Here is a 20,619-nt window from a genome sequence, read left to right as displayed (position 1 = left end):
CTTGTTAGCAAAAGTTTTTTGTCTTTAACCATGGTATTGCAGAAAATTGTTGTATTTAGTAACTGAGCCATGCTTGAGATTAGCATCAGTTTGTTAACAGTGTCCTAACCAGTGATTGCTTCCTTGCAGACGGTCACCAATCAAGAGCAATATATACCTACCACATCTACACCTCTTGAGCAAGGTAGCCCTTACAATCTTAGCTTGTAAAACAAATGAACACCCTGTGCTAATAATGTGTCAGGACTGAGTTCTTCTCTTCTCCACTTGTTTTACCCAGGTATCCCACCTAGTTCAGCTGCCCAGGTGGTCCACTCAGCAGGCCGCAGGTTTATCGTGAGTCCAGTTCCCGAGTCCAGACTGAAGGATCAGTTCTTCAGTTCGCCCCAGCCTGCAGTTCACCTTCGAGAAGAGCCTTCATCCTGTGAGTAAAAAAATAAAGTTTAGTAATCTTGTTGGTAATCATTAGAAAATAAGCCATTTTGATCATTTCAACCACACACCCTCTTTCCAAAAACCCACCCTTCAACGACATAATTCCGAAACATGCTAAATTATTTCCATGCAGATAGCATTTCTTACTGGATTGTTTTCTGATTGGTTAAAAAAAGCACAGGCCAGCCCCTTGACTTTTTTTGGCAATTTACAGATCAAAGATCGGTCATTGAGGCAGGTTAGGTGAAGAAACCTATTTTAGTGCTATCTGTTAGGTAGTAGGGGCATTTCATGGATAGTATTCCGAAAAAATACCTCCTGCAGAACCTAAAAGTTTATAGTGGAAAAAACACTGGCTCACTATATTCTGGTGTCATTTAGGGTCATTTTAGGAGTCATTATATCCATTCAAAAGAACATCATACTAATTTTTGTCTGGCTGAAATTCTTTTCTCTTTCTCAGCAGCTTCAGTCGCACCACCTGCCCTGGGGCTCTCTGTGTCTGCGTCTGCAGTCAGTCTGCAGCAGGCATTCTCCGAGATGCGTCAAGGCCGGTTTGAACCTGGTCCCAGCACTGCGCCACCTATGCTTCATGCCACTATGCCTCCACTATTACCTGCTGCAACACCCTTGCCCACCAGTGCAGCCCCAGTGGCCTCACCCTCAATAGCATCAGTGTCTTCTGAAGTAATTTCTTCACCATCTTTACCTTCCGTCTCAGTCAACCCACAAGGGTCATCTTCTCCTACCCTTCAGCAGTTGCCTGCCTCTGCTGTGGCATCCCCTGCGACACATCCACAGCCAGGCACCCAGCTCCCTTTGCCTCCAAGTCAAGTTGTACCTGCCGTCATCAGTGTTATTTCCTCCCCCTCCTCTCTGCCTGTGCCAGTTGTGCCCAACACCATCCCCTCCTCTACATCATTCCTCCAAACATCAGTCCCTATGCCTGCACCCATTAGCACAGCTGTACCTACTGCCCCCACCCCCCTCGCTCACCCTGTGGCTCCTGTGAATATTGTGGGCTCTGTTTCCGGAGGCAGTGGTGAACAGCCGCCCACTCCCTCCACCACAGCTCAGCTCACGCCGGCAGTGATCCCTACCACAGCCATTCAGACGCCACAACTCGCACCATCCACCATCGCCACTACGGTTATTCCCATAACAGTTGCCCAGCCACAAGTGCCCACCCTCCAACCGGTCACCACCAACATACCAGTTGTGCAGCCCACGCCTGTGCACAGCCAACTTCAGATCGCCACTGTGCCCAACCAGAGCCACGCGCATTGTGTGGAATGCGACAACGACCCGCAGGGAAAATGTGTCGATGACATCCAAGCTCTGGATAAGAAGCTGCGCTCTCTCTTTATGGACCTAGGCTCTGGTCCTCCCTCTGCCCAAACAGATGCCACAGACCCCATGACTACCCCAGGTGTCCCTGGGAGCTCCTCACCAACTAACTGCACCACCCCTTGTGGCACCCCTCTCCCTCCATCTAGTTTACCCTTGAACACCTCCGGCCAGCCCACGGGTTCCCCGATGACTACCATGGGTAATCCCTCCACCCCTGTGGGCTACGGTCAGACAACCCCATCCAAAGCTCCTTTATCAAGATTACCGGTGAGTGACGGAAGAGCCAAGATAACTTGATACTCTTACACAGGGTCCAAAATTAAATGAATACTTCACAAAAAATGAAAACTCTATCATTTACTCACATTCATGTCCTTCCGAACTTGTATGCTGTTATTTTCTCCATGGTCACAAAAGGAGAATTGTTAACTGAAGAATCTTAACACTTCATTTTCCCATTCAAGGCAACATAAAAGCATTAATTAAAGTAGTCCATATGGCTCACACACTAGATCTAAATCTTTTGAAGCCATATGACAGCATTGTTTGAGGAACAGACCAAAATTTAAATCATTATGCAGCTCTCAAATCAAATATAGGAACAAAAATATGTAGTTTTATTTTTTTATAGTAGTCATTTAATGGCCACTAAAAAAATATTCCTGGCTGGTACATTTTCTCAATTCGCCCACTATTTGCTGGGGTGTGAACAAATTAATTTTAGAACCTGCTCTTACATCAACTATTGATCAGAAAGGTCTATGTAGCTGTAGTAATCTGATTTGAAATCAAGAGTTACCAGGGCAAAAAGGTTTCTTGTCTTTAACCTCACTCGATACCTCAAACTACTAACAAAACCGCATAATAGTAAAGTCTGTTCTATTTAAAACACATTTTATGCATGGCTTTTGAGTTCAGTAACTGGCAAAATGCAAATATCTTAAAGTAAATTAGCTGACACTTTTCCATAATATAATGATAGTTTGGTCATATTTTGTGGACAACACTTAATAATACCTAGTCTTATGCTCTTGTTTGCTGCATGTAGCTTGTGGTGTTTCAGTGGCTCCTCTGCCAGCACTTTTTATAATGCTTTAGTTTCTCTTCCGTCTTCATTCATTAGGTGTTGCCTGTCGGCCCAGATCAGGCTGGCACGCCGCCCACAGAGCACCTACCACCCTTCCCAGGACCTTGTTTAACTCAGGTGCCCTTTTCTTCTGCTCTGTTTTTTATATTGTTCCATTCCTGTAAAACACGCAGAGCATGAGTAACAGTTTTTAATCTGATCAGAATCAAATGGCTGCATGGCGTTGCTTTCCTTTGAGGTCGGTTAAAAGCATGACCTGTGACACTCATTAACTCTGACTTGCTATGCACTCTTATTTTCTCTGCTATAGAGAAGTGGAGGACAGGGAAAATGTTATTTTTAGAGAACAACGATCACACATCAAGTATTTTCAATCTTAAAGGTGCAATCAGTAACTTTTTGTTCGTGCCATCTTGGACTTACAGTGACACCTAGTGGTGTGTATGCAGCATCATTCAAATTCAGTAGTTTTCAGTTACAGATGCCATTGTAGAAATTAACGATTCACAATCAGCCATGATTAATTTAATCCAAGAGTGAAAGTGTCCAATAAAAAGACGGTTACTGAGATTGAGTAGTATTCAACTGGTCATGTGATTTTAAACTGGCAGCTCCCATGAGTGCACCCCTGCACCATGTAGAATAAAACAGCTTTTATAAGGTTACTGATATGACTAGAGTCCTCATCTCACATGAGTGGTAATGATTTTATACATATGTTTCAAAATTACAATTCATTTTTTTTTTAGGAGTAAACCTTTTTTAATGGGGAAAAAATTGCTGAGTGCACCTTTAAAATCTTGTTTCATGTTTCCATTTTATTTGGGCTCTAATAAAACCTCAGACTAGTTCTTTGTTAAAGGTGCTGTAAAAAAAATTTTTTTTTTAAATACCACTGCAACAGAGTCACTTTTTAGCCAATTGGAGAATGCTCTCATTTGACTAGTTTGTGTTTGCTGCCATCGGGTCTTTTGAGGGGTTTTGGAAGGTATGTGGATAAAAGGAAATGAGGTGGTCTAAAACACTTTTGCGTTCCTTTACGGTTGTAGCTTTTCAGACTGTTACGATGTGATCCAATTGATATCTTGAGTAAAAGACGATTTTATAAACCTCGTAACAAAAATGGTCCCAATTACCCCGATTGACAGCATTGACTGGGTGTTATATCTCATCTGGCCAACACCACACTGCACGACTGCAACGCACAATTTCGGACACTTCCCGAAGGCTAAGAATTACCCCAAAGGCTATAAAAAAAAATCTGCCATCGGTGAACATGGCACACTAAGCGATCAGAGACTGACAGATTTGCGCTAGGATAACAGAAATATTTTATGATCCCAAAAATGTGTCTCAGGCAGCAAAAACATGGCAAATCGTACAGCCTGAATCTGGCTTAATTCAATGGCTTAGTCTAGCGGAAGTAAACAAAATGACTGAAATCGCTTACATTCTTAGTATTTTTATGACCTATTCAAAGGGAAGATTATTCATTAGTGATTTATGATTATTATATTTCTGTATGTTCTGGATGCTGTAGCATTTCCATGCTAATCTCAGTCAGAATTTAGACATTACATCTTTTTCTTAGTCTTTTTTTCACATATTATTATCACATTCAGAGAAAATCCTTGGTATCTGCCTACGGTCTGTCTGTGCTAAATATAAGAGATTTCCATAATCCTGTAGATTTTATGTGATATTTTTCATCCAAAACTTTTGAAAAGAAAATCTACCGTGATAGCGCTCGGCCCTGAGCCAAGCCGTACAAAACATTTCAGCAAGGACCAGTTAAAAGATTTACTCTCCATTTCAGATATAGAGTGGAAAATGAAAGAAAGCCTTAGCTTGGATAAAAAGCATTTGGTCCTTCCAGGCAGTGGTCATTTGACTCTTTACTTAATGTAAGAGACCATCTCATGCAGACGTTAATTAGATAGACTGTTCCCCTGCTGTATTTGTGTGCAGTTGTCATGAGTAATAAGTGTTTGTATGAGTCTGCAGTGATGTGTGTGTGTGTGTGTGTGTGTGTGTGTGTGTGTGTGTGTGTGTGTGTGTGTTTTATTGGACCTAAGTGTACTTGACTAATTGGTTAAAAATGGATTATTCAGTCCCAGCAGCCACTGGAAGATTTAGATGCCCAACTGAGAAGGGCACTGAGTCCAGAGACCGTCCTAATCAACAGTGTCACACACCAGGTACACGCACACAACAGGACTGGCTGAGAAACACTTGCTCTAGCCGATTAAGTGCCGGATCTGTCTGCTTTGATTTAGTGCAGTTACAAATTGCAAACTTTGCCACTGGAATTTTCCATGTATACTCAACTGATTAAAGAAAAGTCTCTCAAATTCCATCCAAAAATGAACCAGAGGATTAGTTATTTATGACACTGTTTGGGGTGTCTTATAGACCCTCTAAAATCCCACCATTTGAAACGGAGAAAGCCTATAACAGCCCAGTATTGTTGAAAATGTTGGGCTTGCTTTGTTCTCCATAACATTAATATTCAAGATCCCAGATACTCAAATATCAGATATAGCCATTGCATAAGAAGGATAATGCCATTTGACAATAAATGAAATACAGAGACATTAAGGGTAATTATCAGAATCAGAATCAGAATGAGCTTTATTGCAAAATATATATATATATACATACACGCATACATACATATACATACATATACACATATATGAATATACATACATACATACATACATACATATATACACACACACACATTCACATACGTAGTTATACTGTGCTTTGTGCTGCATCTACATATTTCTGTTTTGTAATTCTCCCTGTCTTCTCCCCTGTAGTCCTCTTTCACCGGTATGCCACCTGGAGGACAGCCAGGTGTGTACTACTATTTTAATGCTTTATAACTTATAACTTTAAAAATGAAACCTTAGAAATGTCACATTGTTGACATGAAATATCCAATGTAGCTGACTTAAAATGGCAAGCAGAGATTGCAGTGTTCAGCAATGCTTCATGGTATTTCATCAAAAAACATTTTAAAATGATTATACATGATGCTTTTTATGAGAGACTTCATGGAATATTTGACTTTTGACTCATCAGTCACACTGCAGGACTATTTCAATAAACTGCAAAAAGGGGAGTACAAATTATGGAAATTTAAAAAGAAATGGTGACCATTTACAGCACCAAAATATACACTTTTTTTGTACATTCATCTAAAATTTTACTTTAAATCATAAAGTTGACTACCCAAATACAGAAGTACAAATCTGAAACAAAAAAACCAAACAGCGGGCATAAATTTATGAAATTCAATTGAATCTCATTCTTTGCTCTTCCAGTTCCATTTTCTCTAGATGGAGATCCTGCACCTGTACCTGCGGTTGGAGGCTACAAACTGGGACGATTCCAGGTACCTTGATTGATTTGAAATAGGATTGCAGGCTCATTTGCAACTGGATTTTTATTGTATTTGACGTGTATGACGCCAGGTGGTGCTCTGACTTTTGTTCTTTCTGCCTTTCAGGTGTCAGTAGCTCCTGATGAGTGTGCCCAGCAGGATCCCCCCAGCTCCCAGAACTCATCTTCCTCCACCACCACCACCTCCTCATCGTCCTCCACCACTTTCTCCAGCCCTGAAAACACGTTGCACAGAACCTCCTCTCCACTCAGAAACACAACAGCAGATGTGGTCGACGGCCTCACCGCTCTCCCCAGACAGACTACCGCCTCCCCCCAGCACACCACCATCGGCCGTTTCCAGGTCACTACCAAGACGGACACCAAGGTGGGGCGTTTCTCTGTGAGTAGCGCCCAGGACGAGGCTCCTCTTGCTAGCCTGCAACCCCCAGAACCCCAGCCATTACTTCAAGCCCATCCAGCCATGGGAAACGGTCCAGCCCAGAGTCCTGGCAGCCTCAACAACTCCGTCAGCTCCTACTTAAGCAGTGACAATGACTCTGAATTTGAAGACGAAGACTTCAAAAGAGAAGTCAGCAAGCTGAGAGAAAAGTATGTTTCTCTTTCACTTTGTACCTCTGCTCTTTACTGACAGATTAGTAGACTTGTGGTTACATAATCCCAGACAATGTTAAGATATACTTAGTGCATTGCTGTGTGGTTTTCTTATTAAAGTAAAAATAAAATATGTATATATAGGAACAAGGCATGTATCCGTTATAAAATAAAATACAAATTATTGTCACTACACCTTAAGTTACAGTATATAGGAAATCAGTTCAACAGTCGTTATAGACCTCATAGTCTATAATGAGTTGTTTTCCTGAATATAGATCTACAGGTACATATAATATTGTGCTCTTTTACATTGCTAGTAGCTTGTTCATGTTGTTTTTGTGTACTATGAAATCATTATGGAATTGCTCTGCCAGACACATGATGGAGAGTCAGGCCTTGTACAGCCGACAAAAGGCAGAGATCGACGCCCTTTTCACCCGCTTAGGCAAAGTTCCACCTGCTATGGTCAACCCGCCTGTAGTGAACTCAGCTGGTCGCAGACGACGTCCCACCAAGAGTAAAAGCAGCAAATCCAGCCGTGGCAGTTCCCAGAGCAGCAAGAGTCCCATACAGCCAGGTATTCACTTGCTCCACCATGTCTTGTGCTTGGCATCATGGGAAATAGAAAGTAAACAGGGCTTTGAAAAAAAAAAAAAACTTTAGATCTGTCTGTGCATCCACTGTCTTGGCTCTGATAAGCTCTTCTCTATGTGTGTGTGTGTTTGTGTGTTTTTGCGGGTGGTGTTACAGCAGCCAGCACTTTATCAGCGCAGAGCGCTCCCTCCGTGTACCCGTCCCAGCAGGGGTTCCTGGCCCCTGGGGGGATGATAGATGGAGGGAGCAGCCCTCTGCTTCAGTCCTTCAAGCCCTCTAATGAGAACATCTGCTCTGCTTACACCAGTGACGCCACGCTCTCTGCGCCCAGTCTGTGTGTCACCTCGCAAGGTAAAAATAAACGGAAACAACCCTAAAACACCACAGACCTCCGCTTGACCCTGTATGTTTGCTGAATAAAATGTAGTAATCTACAGTATGTTTCTTTTTCTTTCATTTTTTTTTTTTAACAAAGTGACATTAGGGGTGGGTAAGGGATGTCCTGATACCATTTTATTGGAGACAGAGTAAGAGTACTGCTACTTCCTTCAGGGTACTTTTCGATACCGAAAACGTGAGCGCAGTATTGGACCATAGGGTGTGTGATATAAACAAAAAAAATATCACAGTATTCTCAAAATTTTGGTTGATAACGATATACAATTTTATGCATATTGTTTTTTTTATGTATAATTCATCTTTTTTTCATTGATAAGCAATACACTGTGATTCTGAAGCAAACTTGCCCATTAAGCGTTTCTGTGCACAATTTTTGGATCACTTTTTGGATGTACAGTAGCAATGAAAACTACATAAAAATGTGTGTTTACTCCCAATATATTTTAATAATTCCTTAGGTAATTCACTCAATCCAATTGTCCACCCCTATGTGACATTGATATTTGGAGAGAAATTAGATCTTTGAACTTTGGTCAAGCAGTCGTTAAATTTTTTTTACAGTGTTCCCCGTTATGAACTTTGTGGCAGTTCATATATTACTCCTATTCAGTGCTCTGCATTTGAGTAAAGGAATCTTTGCTTTGCCCACGCTTTGATTTGGATGAAGCTACAGGGCTGATGCATGTTCTTTCAGGGGGTCCTTTTCCTCCCCTCCTCTTCTTTCAGCTCAACGCTCACCCACCCAGGGCCACTCCTCCCTCCCTTCACCTCCTCCACTCTCTCTATCTGTCAGGTATTCATGGTTTATTGACCTCTGTTACCATTCTCACTGTATATGTGTCCGTTTCCTTTCTCTCCCTCTCTCTGCTCCATCTCTCTCTCTTTCTCTGTCTCTTCCTTTTCTCCATCTCTTTCTCTTCTCTTTTCCCTCTTTTTGTACCACAGGCTGTGTAAAGTTCAGCTGTGGGTCGGAGAGAGTGACCTTCAAACCAGGTGGCAGAAGGACGCGTTTTCTGAGTACGCCCTGCTTGGCTCTTTGTGTGTAACGCTTTTTCTTTTGTCTCTTTCCTACAGTACACTGTCATGTGATTGGTTGGGGGTGGGGGGGGGTTCTGTCTGGGCCTGCTAATGATTTAATGAATGTATTAAAATAGGATTTTATTTGAATAGTGTCTTTTAGTAAACAGCTCAAAAATATTAAAAAAATAGAAATATTCCTATTTTCCTATTCTGCTTAATTTCCCTCCATTCCCTCTTTAAAATTTATTTCCTCAAATCCAGAAACCCAGTATGCAAATCTTTCCTATACTCATTATAAACATGCAGCCATAACTTTACAGCTACTATTTTTAACAGCAGAAATTGGAGAAAGCATATTTTCTAGATAGTTCTTAGCTGAAGTCAGTAAATCTTAGGAACAATATCCATATTGGATTAAAGTATGATTATATAATCACAACATATGTGCACCCCGCCTGGATGTCTGCACTGAAATACAGCTCGTCTTTTACTGCATTTGTCTGTATTGTTCACTCAGTAAACTTTCATTTGCTCATAAGCTGTTGATTTTTGGCATAATTTACAGTCTCTTTCATCTTTGACTTAATCTCACGAAAGGAGTAAACTGAAATCAACCTATGTCTTATGGGCTGTTCACACTGAACATGTTTTTGTATCCATCTTTGCTGTTTTACTATGTACCCATAGACATCTTTGCTGAACTATGTTTTTTTCAGCGTCTTGTGCACAAGCGCAACGTTTTTAAGACTGCACGTTGAGATTGCTGTGTGCATTCTCCATATTTTCTTAATAACTTGTCAATAATAGCACCTTATAACCATGCAAACAAAGTGGTTTCTGAGAACAGCAAACAGCAAATAGCAAATAGCAATCATGTCTTCCCTCAGAAGCTGACAAAAGAAAGGAAAGCCTACTTTGTAACCTGTTCTCACAGTGTACTGTAAATATACCCCTCACTGGCTTTGTCCAGTGGAAATCACAACCACAAGTGCCTCCCTCCACCTGCCCCACCTTTACTGCTTTTGGAAATACATTATACCTGTAGCAGCTGCCAGGACATTGATCAGATTTTAGAATAGCATGTTCTGATACACTCCCATAATGCATTATGTTGGATGTGAAGTTACTGTAACACTGATTCTCTCCAATTCCACCATTCTCTCCATGCTTCAGGGAAGATGGTGAAAAAAGTGTGCCCCTGCAACCAACTCTGTAGTAATTATCTCTCTTTTTTACATCCTCCCCTCTCTTTCCTCTTGTCATTCACTCTCACACTCCTTTGTTGTCTCGTTCTGTCCTGTGGCCTCTTAAAGCCGATTTTCCCACTAAGCTCCCAGGCTGACTTGAGCATTTCTTTTCTGTGATGATCCATTCACGTTTTAACGGTGACATGTCACGTGTGTTCACATGTGAGTCTTGGCAAACTAAACTCAGAATCAAACAGAATTCTCTAAATTTGAAATTTGAAACTGTAAGCAATAGGGCTATGCTGATACAATCGTAGATCAAAATATCATGATCATAATCATCATAATCGTAATCAATCATGATCATTAATTTTTGGTGAGCGCATTTACATAATTTCCTATAGTTTAATTAATTAATTGGCAGTTTGTCTAAATAAGCGGAAACTCTAAAACTTGCAAATCCAAACTCTAAAACTTTTCAAGCATGTTCAGAGGCGCCATACTGGGGGAAAAAAACATGAACTACACAAGAGAGATTAAAACTGATCCTGCAGAACTACTATTTCGGATATGCTGGGTCTCTCATGCATTTGTTGTGGTTTCAATCTCGATCCAATTCTGATATTGTGATGCATCAAAATGCATTGAATCATAAGATGTGTAGCAATATACAGTTGAAGTCAGAAGTTGACATACACTTTGGTTGAAGTCATTAAAACTCATTTTTTTTAACCACTCCATAGATTTCATATTAGCAAACTATAGTTTTGGCAAGTCATTTAGGACATCATCTTTGTGCATGACATGAGTAAATTTTCCAACAATTGTTTACAGACAGATTGTTTCACTTTTAATTGACTATATCACAATTTCAGTGGGTCAGAAGTTTACATACACTAAGTTAACTGTGCCTTTAAGCAGCTTGGGAAATTCCAGAAAATTATGTCAAGCCTTTAGGCAGTTAGCCAATTAGCTTCTGATAGGCTAATTGGAGTCAATTGGAGGTGTACCTGTGGATGTACTTTAAGGCCTACCTTCAAACTCAGTGCCTCTTTGCTTGACATCATGGGAAAATGTTTAAAAAAAATCAGCCAAGACCTCATAAAAAAAATTGTGGACCTCCACAAGTCTGGTTCATCCTTGGGAGTGATTTCCAAATTCCTGAAGGTACCATGTTTATCTTTACAAACAATAGTACGCAAGTATAAACACCATGGGACCACGCAGCCATCATACTGCTCAGGTAGGAGACACATTCTGTCCCCTAGAGATGAATGTAGTTTGGTGCAAAAAGTGCAAATCAATCTCAGAACAACAGCAAAGGACCTTGTGAAGATGCTGGAAGAAACAGGTAGACAAGTATCTATATCCACAGTAAAACGAGTCCTATATCGACATAACCTGAAAGACTGATCAGCAAGAAAGAAGCCACTGCTCCAAAACCGCCATAAAAAAGCCAGAGTACAGTTTGCAAGTGCACATGGGGACAAAGATCTTACTTTTTGGAGAAATGTGCTCTGGTCTGATGAAACAAAAATTTCACTGTTTGGCCATAATGACCGTTGTTATGTTTGGAGAAAAAGGGTGAGGCTTGCATGCCGAAGAACACCATCCCAACCGTGAAGCATGGGGGTGGCAGCATCATGTTGTGGGGGTGCTTTGCTGCAGGAGGGACTGGTGCACTTTACAAAATAGATTGCATCATGAGGAAGGAAAATGAAGTGGATTATTGAAGCAACATCTCAAGACATCAGCCAGGAAGTTAAACCTCAGTCACAAATGGGTCTTCCAAATTGACAATGACCCCAAGCATGCCTCCAAAGTTGTGGCAAAATGGCTTAAGTACAACAAAGTCAAGGTATTGGAGTGACCATCACAAAGCCCTGACCTCAATCTGATTAAGGCCTAAAATCCTGACTCAGCTACCCAAAATGTTTGACCCAAGTTAAACAATTTAAAGGCAATGCTACCAAATACTAACAAACTGTATGTAAACTTCTGACCCACTGGGAATGTGATGAAAGAAATAAAAGCTGAAATAAATCATTCTCTCGACATTTCACATTCTTAAAATAAAGTAGTGATCCTAACTGACCTAAGACAATGAATGTTTTCTATGATTAAATGTCAGTTTAAATGTAACAAACTGAATTTGGCTTAGGTGTATGTAAACTTCTGACTTCAACTGTATATTATATCGTGAGGTCCGTGATAGGATCTCCTTATAAAAACAAGCTATGCTTTTACACAGCAAGGGAGTCGATAATCATCCCCAACCGAAAATACTACAGTGTTTACAGAACATGCATGTGTAAGTTTCCGCTCTCTTTATAGCTCTTAGAAAATCACTGTCACTCTCGCTAAACGCCTTGCCATGAGGCGACGCCACACTTGGTAGCAGACTAGCTAATGCACTCTAAATGGACCCATCTAAGCTCATCACATTAAACACAAGCCAGTTTGACATCCCAGACTCCCTTCTCTACTCTTCCCTACCCCCTTAAGACTCATCCCTCTCTGTGCATCCACTTCATCCTGTTGAGACAAGGTTTCTCACCCATTAAAAGGGTATCAGGCATGGCTGATTTTCCTCCTCACTGTGTACAAGGCTTTATCACTGTACAGTGCACATAAGCCACCAGATTGAGGAAATACAGCTCATATTTTCATTTAAAACACTTGTGCATGGAAAGGTAGGTTTTTGAAATCCACAAATACCAAGATTAGTACAAAAAAAAAAAGTGAATGGAAGTCATCCAGTAAAGGCTAAAGTCAAGCTGTATGCGCAGCCTCCACCTTCCCTTACCCCTATTCCTCTGAAATTGTGCTGATACCAGAGCTGGTGCTCTGCCGAGGGATCTATGAACCTGGCTTACATTTTCACTGACTTGAAGAGCTGTACGAAAACAGAACAATAGCCGCGTTTCCACCAATGGGCCGAACTGTTTTCGTTGTGGAATGGTGCCATTCCGTATCATGATTTGCCATGTTATAACTATATATTCTAGCCAGAATTGTTTTGAAAAACATTATCCCGACTCCTGGCTTGATGTTAGTGGGCACCAAGTTTGGCACCAGCAACATGTAGGTGGAAAAGGGGTACCTATCTTCTAAGCATGGCTTGCTCTGGACTACATCACCCAGAATTCCTTTCGGTGCCTCAGTCTTGGCGCACTGTGTTGTCTTTCTTTTGCTGCATTTTGGAAGGGTCCTGTTTGCTATCCTAATGGGTCTTATATGTGTTGCCGGATGGCTGCCTTGATAGTAGGCATAATTTCTGTGCTGTTTTTAACTAACGATGCTCTAGGATGTTTTTTTGTTATTATATTATTATTATTATTATTAGTTTTGTTTAACTTTTATTCCTAAAATGCATAAGCTCTTTGTTCCTTGACAAACGTGAATAGTAAAACAGATGAATCACCTTAAACCAGTGCATGTTTCCTTTAAAGTCTGTTTAAAGATGGTCATCTCTTAGTCATGACAGTGATGTGTCTTATGAAGAAGCTAAGGTATTTCCACTCATTTTGCGGGTATTTGTTCAGGCTTTGTAAACACTAAGTGCACCATAAACAGTGCTATTTCTGTCGAGTATTTATTTACCTACCCACATGATCCTCACTGCAATGCTTTGTTTGTCGGAAGAGGCTTATTTAATCAGCCCCCCCCCCCCCCCCAAATACTAATACACTAACAAGATGAAACACACTTTTGTGCAATTTTAGCTAGTTTACTAATTAACTATCTACATTACATCTGTAAATAGTTGGTGTATGTTTCACCTTCTTGAATTTGAGATATTGCAGTTCATTTTAAGCTAATACTGGAGCTTGTTGGTGAATCCATTCCATTTCATCACCCTGTTGCTCCCTCTTGTGCTGCAATGATGTCATAATAACCATGGCCAGCATAATCATGAAACCCAGGCAGTTTAAAGATGTGGTGCACCGTGTTTGTGCTCAGATGGAGCACACAGAGATGGTGTTTTAACGCTTTCATCGTACCATGTTTTGCAGGCTGGAGTCAGAGTGATAAAAGTGCCACTTTAGCCTCAGAGTGGATGCCCAGGTGCTCGATAGGGCCTCACTGCCATGACTTTTGTTTCTTATACATGTTATATATATGAAAATATACATGTACACATTGATATAGTCTGTGTCCCTCAGATTGTATCAGCTATATCAGGGTTTAGTGGGACATTCGTTTGAATTACTTTCTCTAAACACCCATCCTTCCTGTCTTCTGTCTTCCTGTCTGCTCAGGGACGAGCAGTACCAACACAGTGGCGGGAAGCAGTCTGAATCAAATCCAGCCGCCTGTCTCTCAGTCTCAGAGCTGCAAGGGCATGTTCACAGACGAACTGCACAAGCTGGTGGACAACTGGGCCAGGGACGCCATGAACCTGTCCCAGGGCAAGAGAGGCTCCAAACAGCAACAACAAGTTCCTGCTCAGAGCCACAGCTATGATGTGAGACACCCTAAATTTTAGCCCCTGGAAAACATTAGAACATACAATACTTCTTAAAGAAGTTGATAAAACATTCTGAATGCATATCAAGATTAATATAGTGCAACAGTCTGGTTCTGGAAGTAAAAATCCCATTCATTGTATCCATAGGCAAGTTGATTTTTAACGATAAATGATAAACCTTTAAAGACAGACCTACCAGGAGCTCCAAAGTTGTAAATTCAGTGGTATATGCTAGAGGCAGACCAATATATTGGTTTTATTGATTAATATTAAAAAACATATTTGGTGCATACGCAGGACTTTAAATTATACACAACCCCGAAACACACTGGAGGTTCTTATTTTGAAAATAAATTAATTATATATATATATATATACACACACACACACACACACACACACACACACACACACACACACACACAGGTAGCCAAAAGTTTGGAATAATGTACAGATTTTGGTGTTTTGGAAAGAAATTGGTACTTTAATTCGCTAAAGTGGCATTCAACTGATCACAAAGTATAGTCAGGACATTACTGATGTAAAAAAAACAGCACCATCACTATTTGAAAAAAGTATTTTTTGATCAAATCTAGACAGGCCCCATTCCAGCAGCCATCACTCCGACACTTTATCCTTGAGTAATCATGCTAAATTGCTAATTTGGTACTAGAAAATCACTTGCCATTATATCAAACACAGTTGAAAGCTATTTGGTTCGTTAAATGAAGCTTAACATTGTCTTTGTGTTTGTTTTTGAGTTGCCACAGTATACAATAGACTGGCATGTCTTAAGGTCAGTATTAGGTCAAATACGGTGCAGGCCTTATGGGAAGAATTGCAAAGAAAACTTTTGAAACAGAAAAACAAAAAGAAAAGGTTAGAGTGGGCAAAGAAACACAGACATTGGATAATAGATCATTGGAAAAGAGTGTTACGGATCTTAACCCCATTGAGCTTTTGTGGGATCAGCTAGACTCAGGTGCGTGAGAAGTGCCTGACAAGACAGCCACATCTATGGCAAGTGCTACAGGAAGCGTGGGGTGAAATGTCACCTGAGTATCTGGACAAACTGACAGCTAGAATGCCAAGGATCTGCAAAGCTTTCATTGCTGCACGTGGAGGATTTTTTTGATGAGAACTCTTTGTAGTTTTTTTTTTTTATATAGTAATTTTTCATGTTATTTATGTCCAGACTATACATTGTGATCAGTTGAATGCCACTTTGGTGAATAAAAGTACCAATTTCTTTCCATAAGAGCAAAATCTGTACATTATTCCAAACTTTGGCCGCCAGTGTATATATATATTTATTTTATTTTTTTATTTTTATTTTTCAAAATAAGAGCCTCAGTGTGTTTCGGTGTTGTGTGTAGTTTAAAGTCTTGCATTATGCACCAGATCTTAATTTTTTCTGGTTATTGGGATTTTGGTTGAACAATAACCTGTGTCTGGCATTTTATTAATTTTGAACTCTTGTAGCATCTATGTCTGTGCCCGTCATAGCAAGGAAAGACTTTGTTTTAACATTCTATAAAACGATTTTAAAAACTTTTGGCCAATTAATTGGTTATCAGACTTTTTCGCCACCTTACTTATCCCTATCGGCAAAATCTACTGTTGGTCAACCTCCAGCATATGCTTCTGTTGAAGCCGTCAGTCCATGTTATGTCAACTCATTTATTTTTTAACTTTTTTTTTAATAGTGGAAATTCCAGAATGAATCAATACTTGCACAACTATGCCAAAGTCTCAACTTTGCTATAAACTATTATACTTGATTAGCATGTTCCGAATTGATTTCTGTGTCAATTTTTTGCTCTCTTCTCTCTTCAGATGGTCCCTCCTGCCAACATGGGTCGTAAATACTCTGCTCCAGGCCAGCTGTGCCCGAGCATTGCTTCTACCCTAAGCAGCCACCCGCCTATGCCCAACACTCCCGCTACCTCTTTGGGGGCCCGGAAGGGTTCCTTGTGCCCCACGCCGCAGTATGGCTACCCCTCCGCACCTTACAGCGCCCAGTGGGCTGGCTCAGCCGCACACACCCAGGCCGGCCTGCTGGCCACCTCACAACCCCTGGGACAGTTTCCACAGGTGCCCACCCCCATACAGACCTTCCACATCAGCACTTTGCAAAAGTCAGTTAGCCACCCTGGTGGACCCAACCTGAAGACCACGTAGGGCAGGTCATAGCCACGCCAGGCCAAAATAACTCTTGATTGGGGGTGGGGACAGTCACAGAGAGAGGCATGGGCTCCAGACTAACAGGAAGTGGCTTTGGCGTAGGCTTGGGCAAGTGTGATTGCAGTGCAGTCTTTTCCAAATGTTGGCACAAGAGATTCAGTCACAAGTATTCTTTTGGATGATTGAGGGATTGAATAGGATAGAGCCAAGAACAAATACACAAAGGAAGAAGACGCAAGAATGCACATCAAACCTGCAGAATATGCCATGGAGTGAATTCACAACGATGCAAGGGACAAGAGAAGACTCATCTAAAACAACGCACACAAGAGTGCAATTTTAAGTGGCCAAAGAAGGTTGTGACAATTTGTATTGTTTAAAAGGTGTGTAGTGATGGCATCCTTCACCACTTAGCCCCAAACGTGTTACTCTGGAGTAGAGTTGAAGGCGTTTCGAGTTCACCAGTATACAGGGGTTTGCTGACGTAAGACGGAATTTTCATCACCTCCACCCTCCCCGGCCTTTATATCCTCCTGATAAATGTACACTCACTGACTGGCCTCTAACTGGACCAGATCAGCAAACAGAGGCCGATTTGGAGCTGTGCGGATGTCGGTGACTGGTAGAGAGATGAACCTAGTGTTCTTGTTCCCCTCTCGCCCCAAAAGCCTCTGCTACAATGCCATGGAATAATGCAATAAATACAACATTAGAAAAAAGCCCATTTTAAAACCCAAAAAGTGGCCTTCATTCGATTAAAAACAAATATCCGTGTACAGATTGTCCTTTGTTTTTAAATTGGGTTATGAGGGTTATGATTCCATACGTTTGATTGTTTTGTTGGTTCGTTTAGTCCCTATGCCCTTCAAGCCGGCCTTGTGTAGCAGAATGTTAGGGAGAGTTTTATTTTTTTATTTTTTTTCTGTTCAGAGGCCTTTCAGCTGCCCCCAATGGTTGTACTGCAAAGCTCTACTAGAGCTCCCAGCATGACTTTGCAGCAAACTCGCATGCATGCCATCCTCTCTCGCTTCTCACATTGGGCCTCACTGTCAAGGTGACGTGTAATATAGTTGAAAAAAATCAGATCTATTTCATTGGAGGGGGATGTCACCATAGTGGTCACCTTTCAGGCTGACTTTATTTGCTATTGGATTGGATTGGTCCCCCTCACGCCCTGGGGGCCCGTGAAGCTTTAAATCTAATGTAACAGCGTTTTTGAATCATGGCAGCATTAGGGGCCTCTTACGATAGTTTGATTGAGACATTCAAATAAGAGAAGTTGTGTTCTGTATGGACCTGTATTTACTCATCAGTTTTTGATGTTGAAACACTGTGATTATTATAAATGTTGTTGGACAACATTAGTTTAAATGAAATGTAGAAATAAAAGCGTGAATATCAGAGGGTTATATTAGCGTTCTTGAGATGTAAGGCTAGCTATTTCATAATTCACAACTTATTGGAGACACTTTAATCTTTTATTTTTCCCCCTTTGTACTTTATATTATATTCATAAATGTGAATGTAAAATGGTTGAAATTAATGTACTTGAAGAAACTTCCCTCTGTCCCCACACCCAGTGAGCTTTCTGAAGATTCTAGTGCCTTGCATTCATTTAGTTTTTTTGCTTTTTGCTTTGGGGTTTGATATATAAGGCAGCAGAGAGTGTCAAGCGTTGCGCTTGGCTGCAGTGCTCGTCTTTGGACTTCACGGAGGGTGATTTTTGGTATTTTACGGGAATGAGGTAATGTTTTGGGTGCCATTTTGACTCTGTAAGGACTGAAAACATTTGATGACAAAGTCCTAATCTTTGGGCAGTGTGTGAGAACAAGTTGTGCAGAGTTTTGAAGCTTGGGCTGTCTTTGACTTGCAAAATGTAAGGGGTTTCTTTTTAAAGGCTTGGTGTCTGTGAAAGTGCTCGAGGGTTGGGTTTTAGATACTTTGTTCAAACAAACTTAGTATGCAAGCAAGCACAAGTGTGCCTAATGTAGCACACTCTTCCATAGCAAAGATTAATCATTTGAACACCGGTTTTGACAAAATCACATTGTCTTTGTTGTTTGGGTGGATTTTAAAAGGGATAGTTCACCCAAAAATTACAATTATGTCATTTACTCACCGTCATGTTGTTGGGTGAACTATCTCTTTTAATGCCACAACCAGTTCTTGTAAAGTGAGGGACCAGCTTGGATAGGGATGCGGGACAAGGAAAGTTGACGTGAGACAGTATGTTGTAAGTATTTCAAAATATTCTATAGCTTGGGTGTTTTTGCATTATATGCTAAAGTGGTTGACACCATCCATTGTCAAACCCTCTCTAGTGTGTTTAGAGTGGCACATTTGGTTTCAAAGCGTGTTTGACCAGTAAACTCAATTAAGTCTGTAACAGGAAGTTAGGAAGCACAGTAATAAATCCAGAAAAGTGAAAAAAAGGAAGTTAGCAACCCTCACCAAAACAAGAAGTCTACAGCATTTAAAGAGCTGCTCAAGTCTAATGCTTGCAGTTTTTCATCCATCCCTTTGCTTTGAACTCACACTGCCCAGACAAGTTCTCATGTTAATGTGCTGGCAATGGCCTTTTGGTTTTATGGCAGATCAGTAGCTTCTTATGGGGGATCTTTCTCTATTGTAGCAGTCTCTCAACATTTAGTCAAGAGCTGGTCAGATCACTCTTGTAAATGCTTTAGTTTATTCCGAGTAGTAGTAACTGTGCACAGACCTGCAACATAAGACGATGTTTTAGATGTTTTAGTTTCTCTGTCATATTCAGCTGCACATTCGACTGCAAATTAATAGAGAACGGTCCTATAATTCACTAGTAAAAACTGTACAGATCCTTAAGAGCATTTTATTTGCTGGATACACTAATGTAATGCAGTGAACGTAGTGGAGATACACATCACCTTAACTACTGAAAACGGCTTAATTACAACTTGTTACATAATGCTTAGTGTATTGTCTGAGTGAAATGTCTGGTACCGGAAAACTTCACTTTAGGTCAACTGTACAGTATAGATTCGCAACTGTTTCCACCAGCCGCAAGTGACTGTGTTGCACCTCTGTATTTAAATAACGGTTGCTTCTCTTTTGCTTTGCACACAACGCTTTACCTGTAGACTGCTCGGTTTTTACCCAGTCTATGCACCATTGCATTGTTGGGTTTGTTTAAACTTTGCCTTTATCAAAGAGGTCCCACCTACCAATGAAATCTGTTTAATACTACCTTCTGAGTGCCATGCCCCCATTCCAAATACAACACAAGTGTTAAATTTGCTCTCCTTTACTGTAGAGGGCACTAAGGTAACTGCAGTGCAGAACGCACAATGTTAATAAAGATTCATTAATGTGACAAGTTTCCCGTTTATGAAAATGACATATTCCTGAACTCTGATGTAAATTATACAATAGAATTGAACACTTTTTTTTCTTTGCATGATAGTTTGGTTACATGTTATGCAACCACAAGCTGCAGAAAATGCTCTGAAATCCTCTCAGAAGTGTCTTACTGAATGAAACCCTCATTCGTTTTACTTTCTAGTCGCTCTCCTGTGGAAAGAAATACAACAGAACAATGTTTACTTAATGCTACTGACCTGTCATTAAGTTATTTTGTTTTGTACTGCTACTTCATTCAGTGTTTTTCTGTATGATAGTTAACACTGTACAAAATGTTAAAAAAAATGAATAAAAAAATTACGTAAAATGAAAACCAAACAAAAACATGTAGGGAATCATCTGCAAAGTTTAGCTGTATGTTTTGCACTAAGTATAGGATGTTCAAGCTTCATATAAAACTGTGCTTTGCGCTCCAATAAAACAGCATTTGTTACCTTATTTGTAAACTTAATAAAAGTCATGTAAATAAATCAAGGTTGTCTCTGTTT

At 40.6% G+C, this 20,619-nt stretch overlaps 1 protein-coding gene across 11 annotated transcripts in view; it reads left to right on the top strand.

Moving 5' to 3' along the window:
• LOC127436648 (serine/threonine-protein kinase WNK1-like) overlaps nt 1-20,605 on the top strand; it is a 91,784-nt gene extending 71,179 nt beyond the window's left edge. For 3 of the 11 annotated variants that reach the window (XM_051690912.1, XM_051690922.1, XM_051690910.1), the window contains 14 exons: nt 130-184; nt 281-424; nt 899-2,052; nt 2,909-2,989; nt 4,984-5,070; nt 5,698-5,734; nt 6,205-6,275; nt 6,390-6,874; nt 7,255-7,457; nt 7,631-7,825; nt 8,819-8,911; nt 10,067-10,108; nt 14,343-14,548; nt 16,388-20,605. In XM_051690912.1, the coding sequence (XP_051546872.1) occupies nt 130-184; nt 281-424; nt 899-2,052; nt 2,909-2,989; nt 4,984-5,070; nt 5,698-5,734; nt 6,205-6,275; nt 6,390-6,874; nt 7,255-7,457; nt 7,631-7,825; nt 8,819-8,911; nt 10,067-10,108; nt 14,343-14,548; nt 16,388-16,732 (3,198 nt within the window). In that variant the 3' untranslated portion in view covers nt 16,733-20,605. Of the gene's footprint in view, nt 1-129; nt 185-280; nt 425-898; nt 2,053-2,908; nt 2,990-4,983; nt 5,071-5,697; nt 5,735-6,204; nt 6,276-6,389; nt 6,875-7,254; nt 7,458-7,630; nt 7,826-8,818; nt 8,912-10,066; nt 10,109-14,096; nt 14,149-14,342; nt 14,549-16,387 lie in introns of all 11 variants that reach the window. The other 8 variants (XM_051690918.1, XM_051690911.1, XM_051690914.1 and 5 more) reach the window with 8 other exon arrangements.
• Nucleotides 20,606-20,619: the final 14 nt, after the last annotated feature.

This window comes from Myxocyprinus asiaticus, chromosome 47, assembly GCF_019703515.2.
Source record: "Myxocyprinus asiaticus isolate MX2 ecotype Aquarium Trade chromosome 47, UBuf_Myxa_2, whole genome shotgun sequence".
In the NCBI taxonomy this organism is placed as follows: domain Eukaryota; kingdom Metazoa; phylum Chordata; class Actinopteri; order Cypriniformes; family Catostomidae; genus Myxocyprinus; species Myxocyprinus asiaticus.
This window is presented reverse-complemented; position numbering and strand designations above follow the sequence as displayed.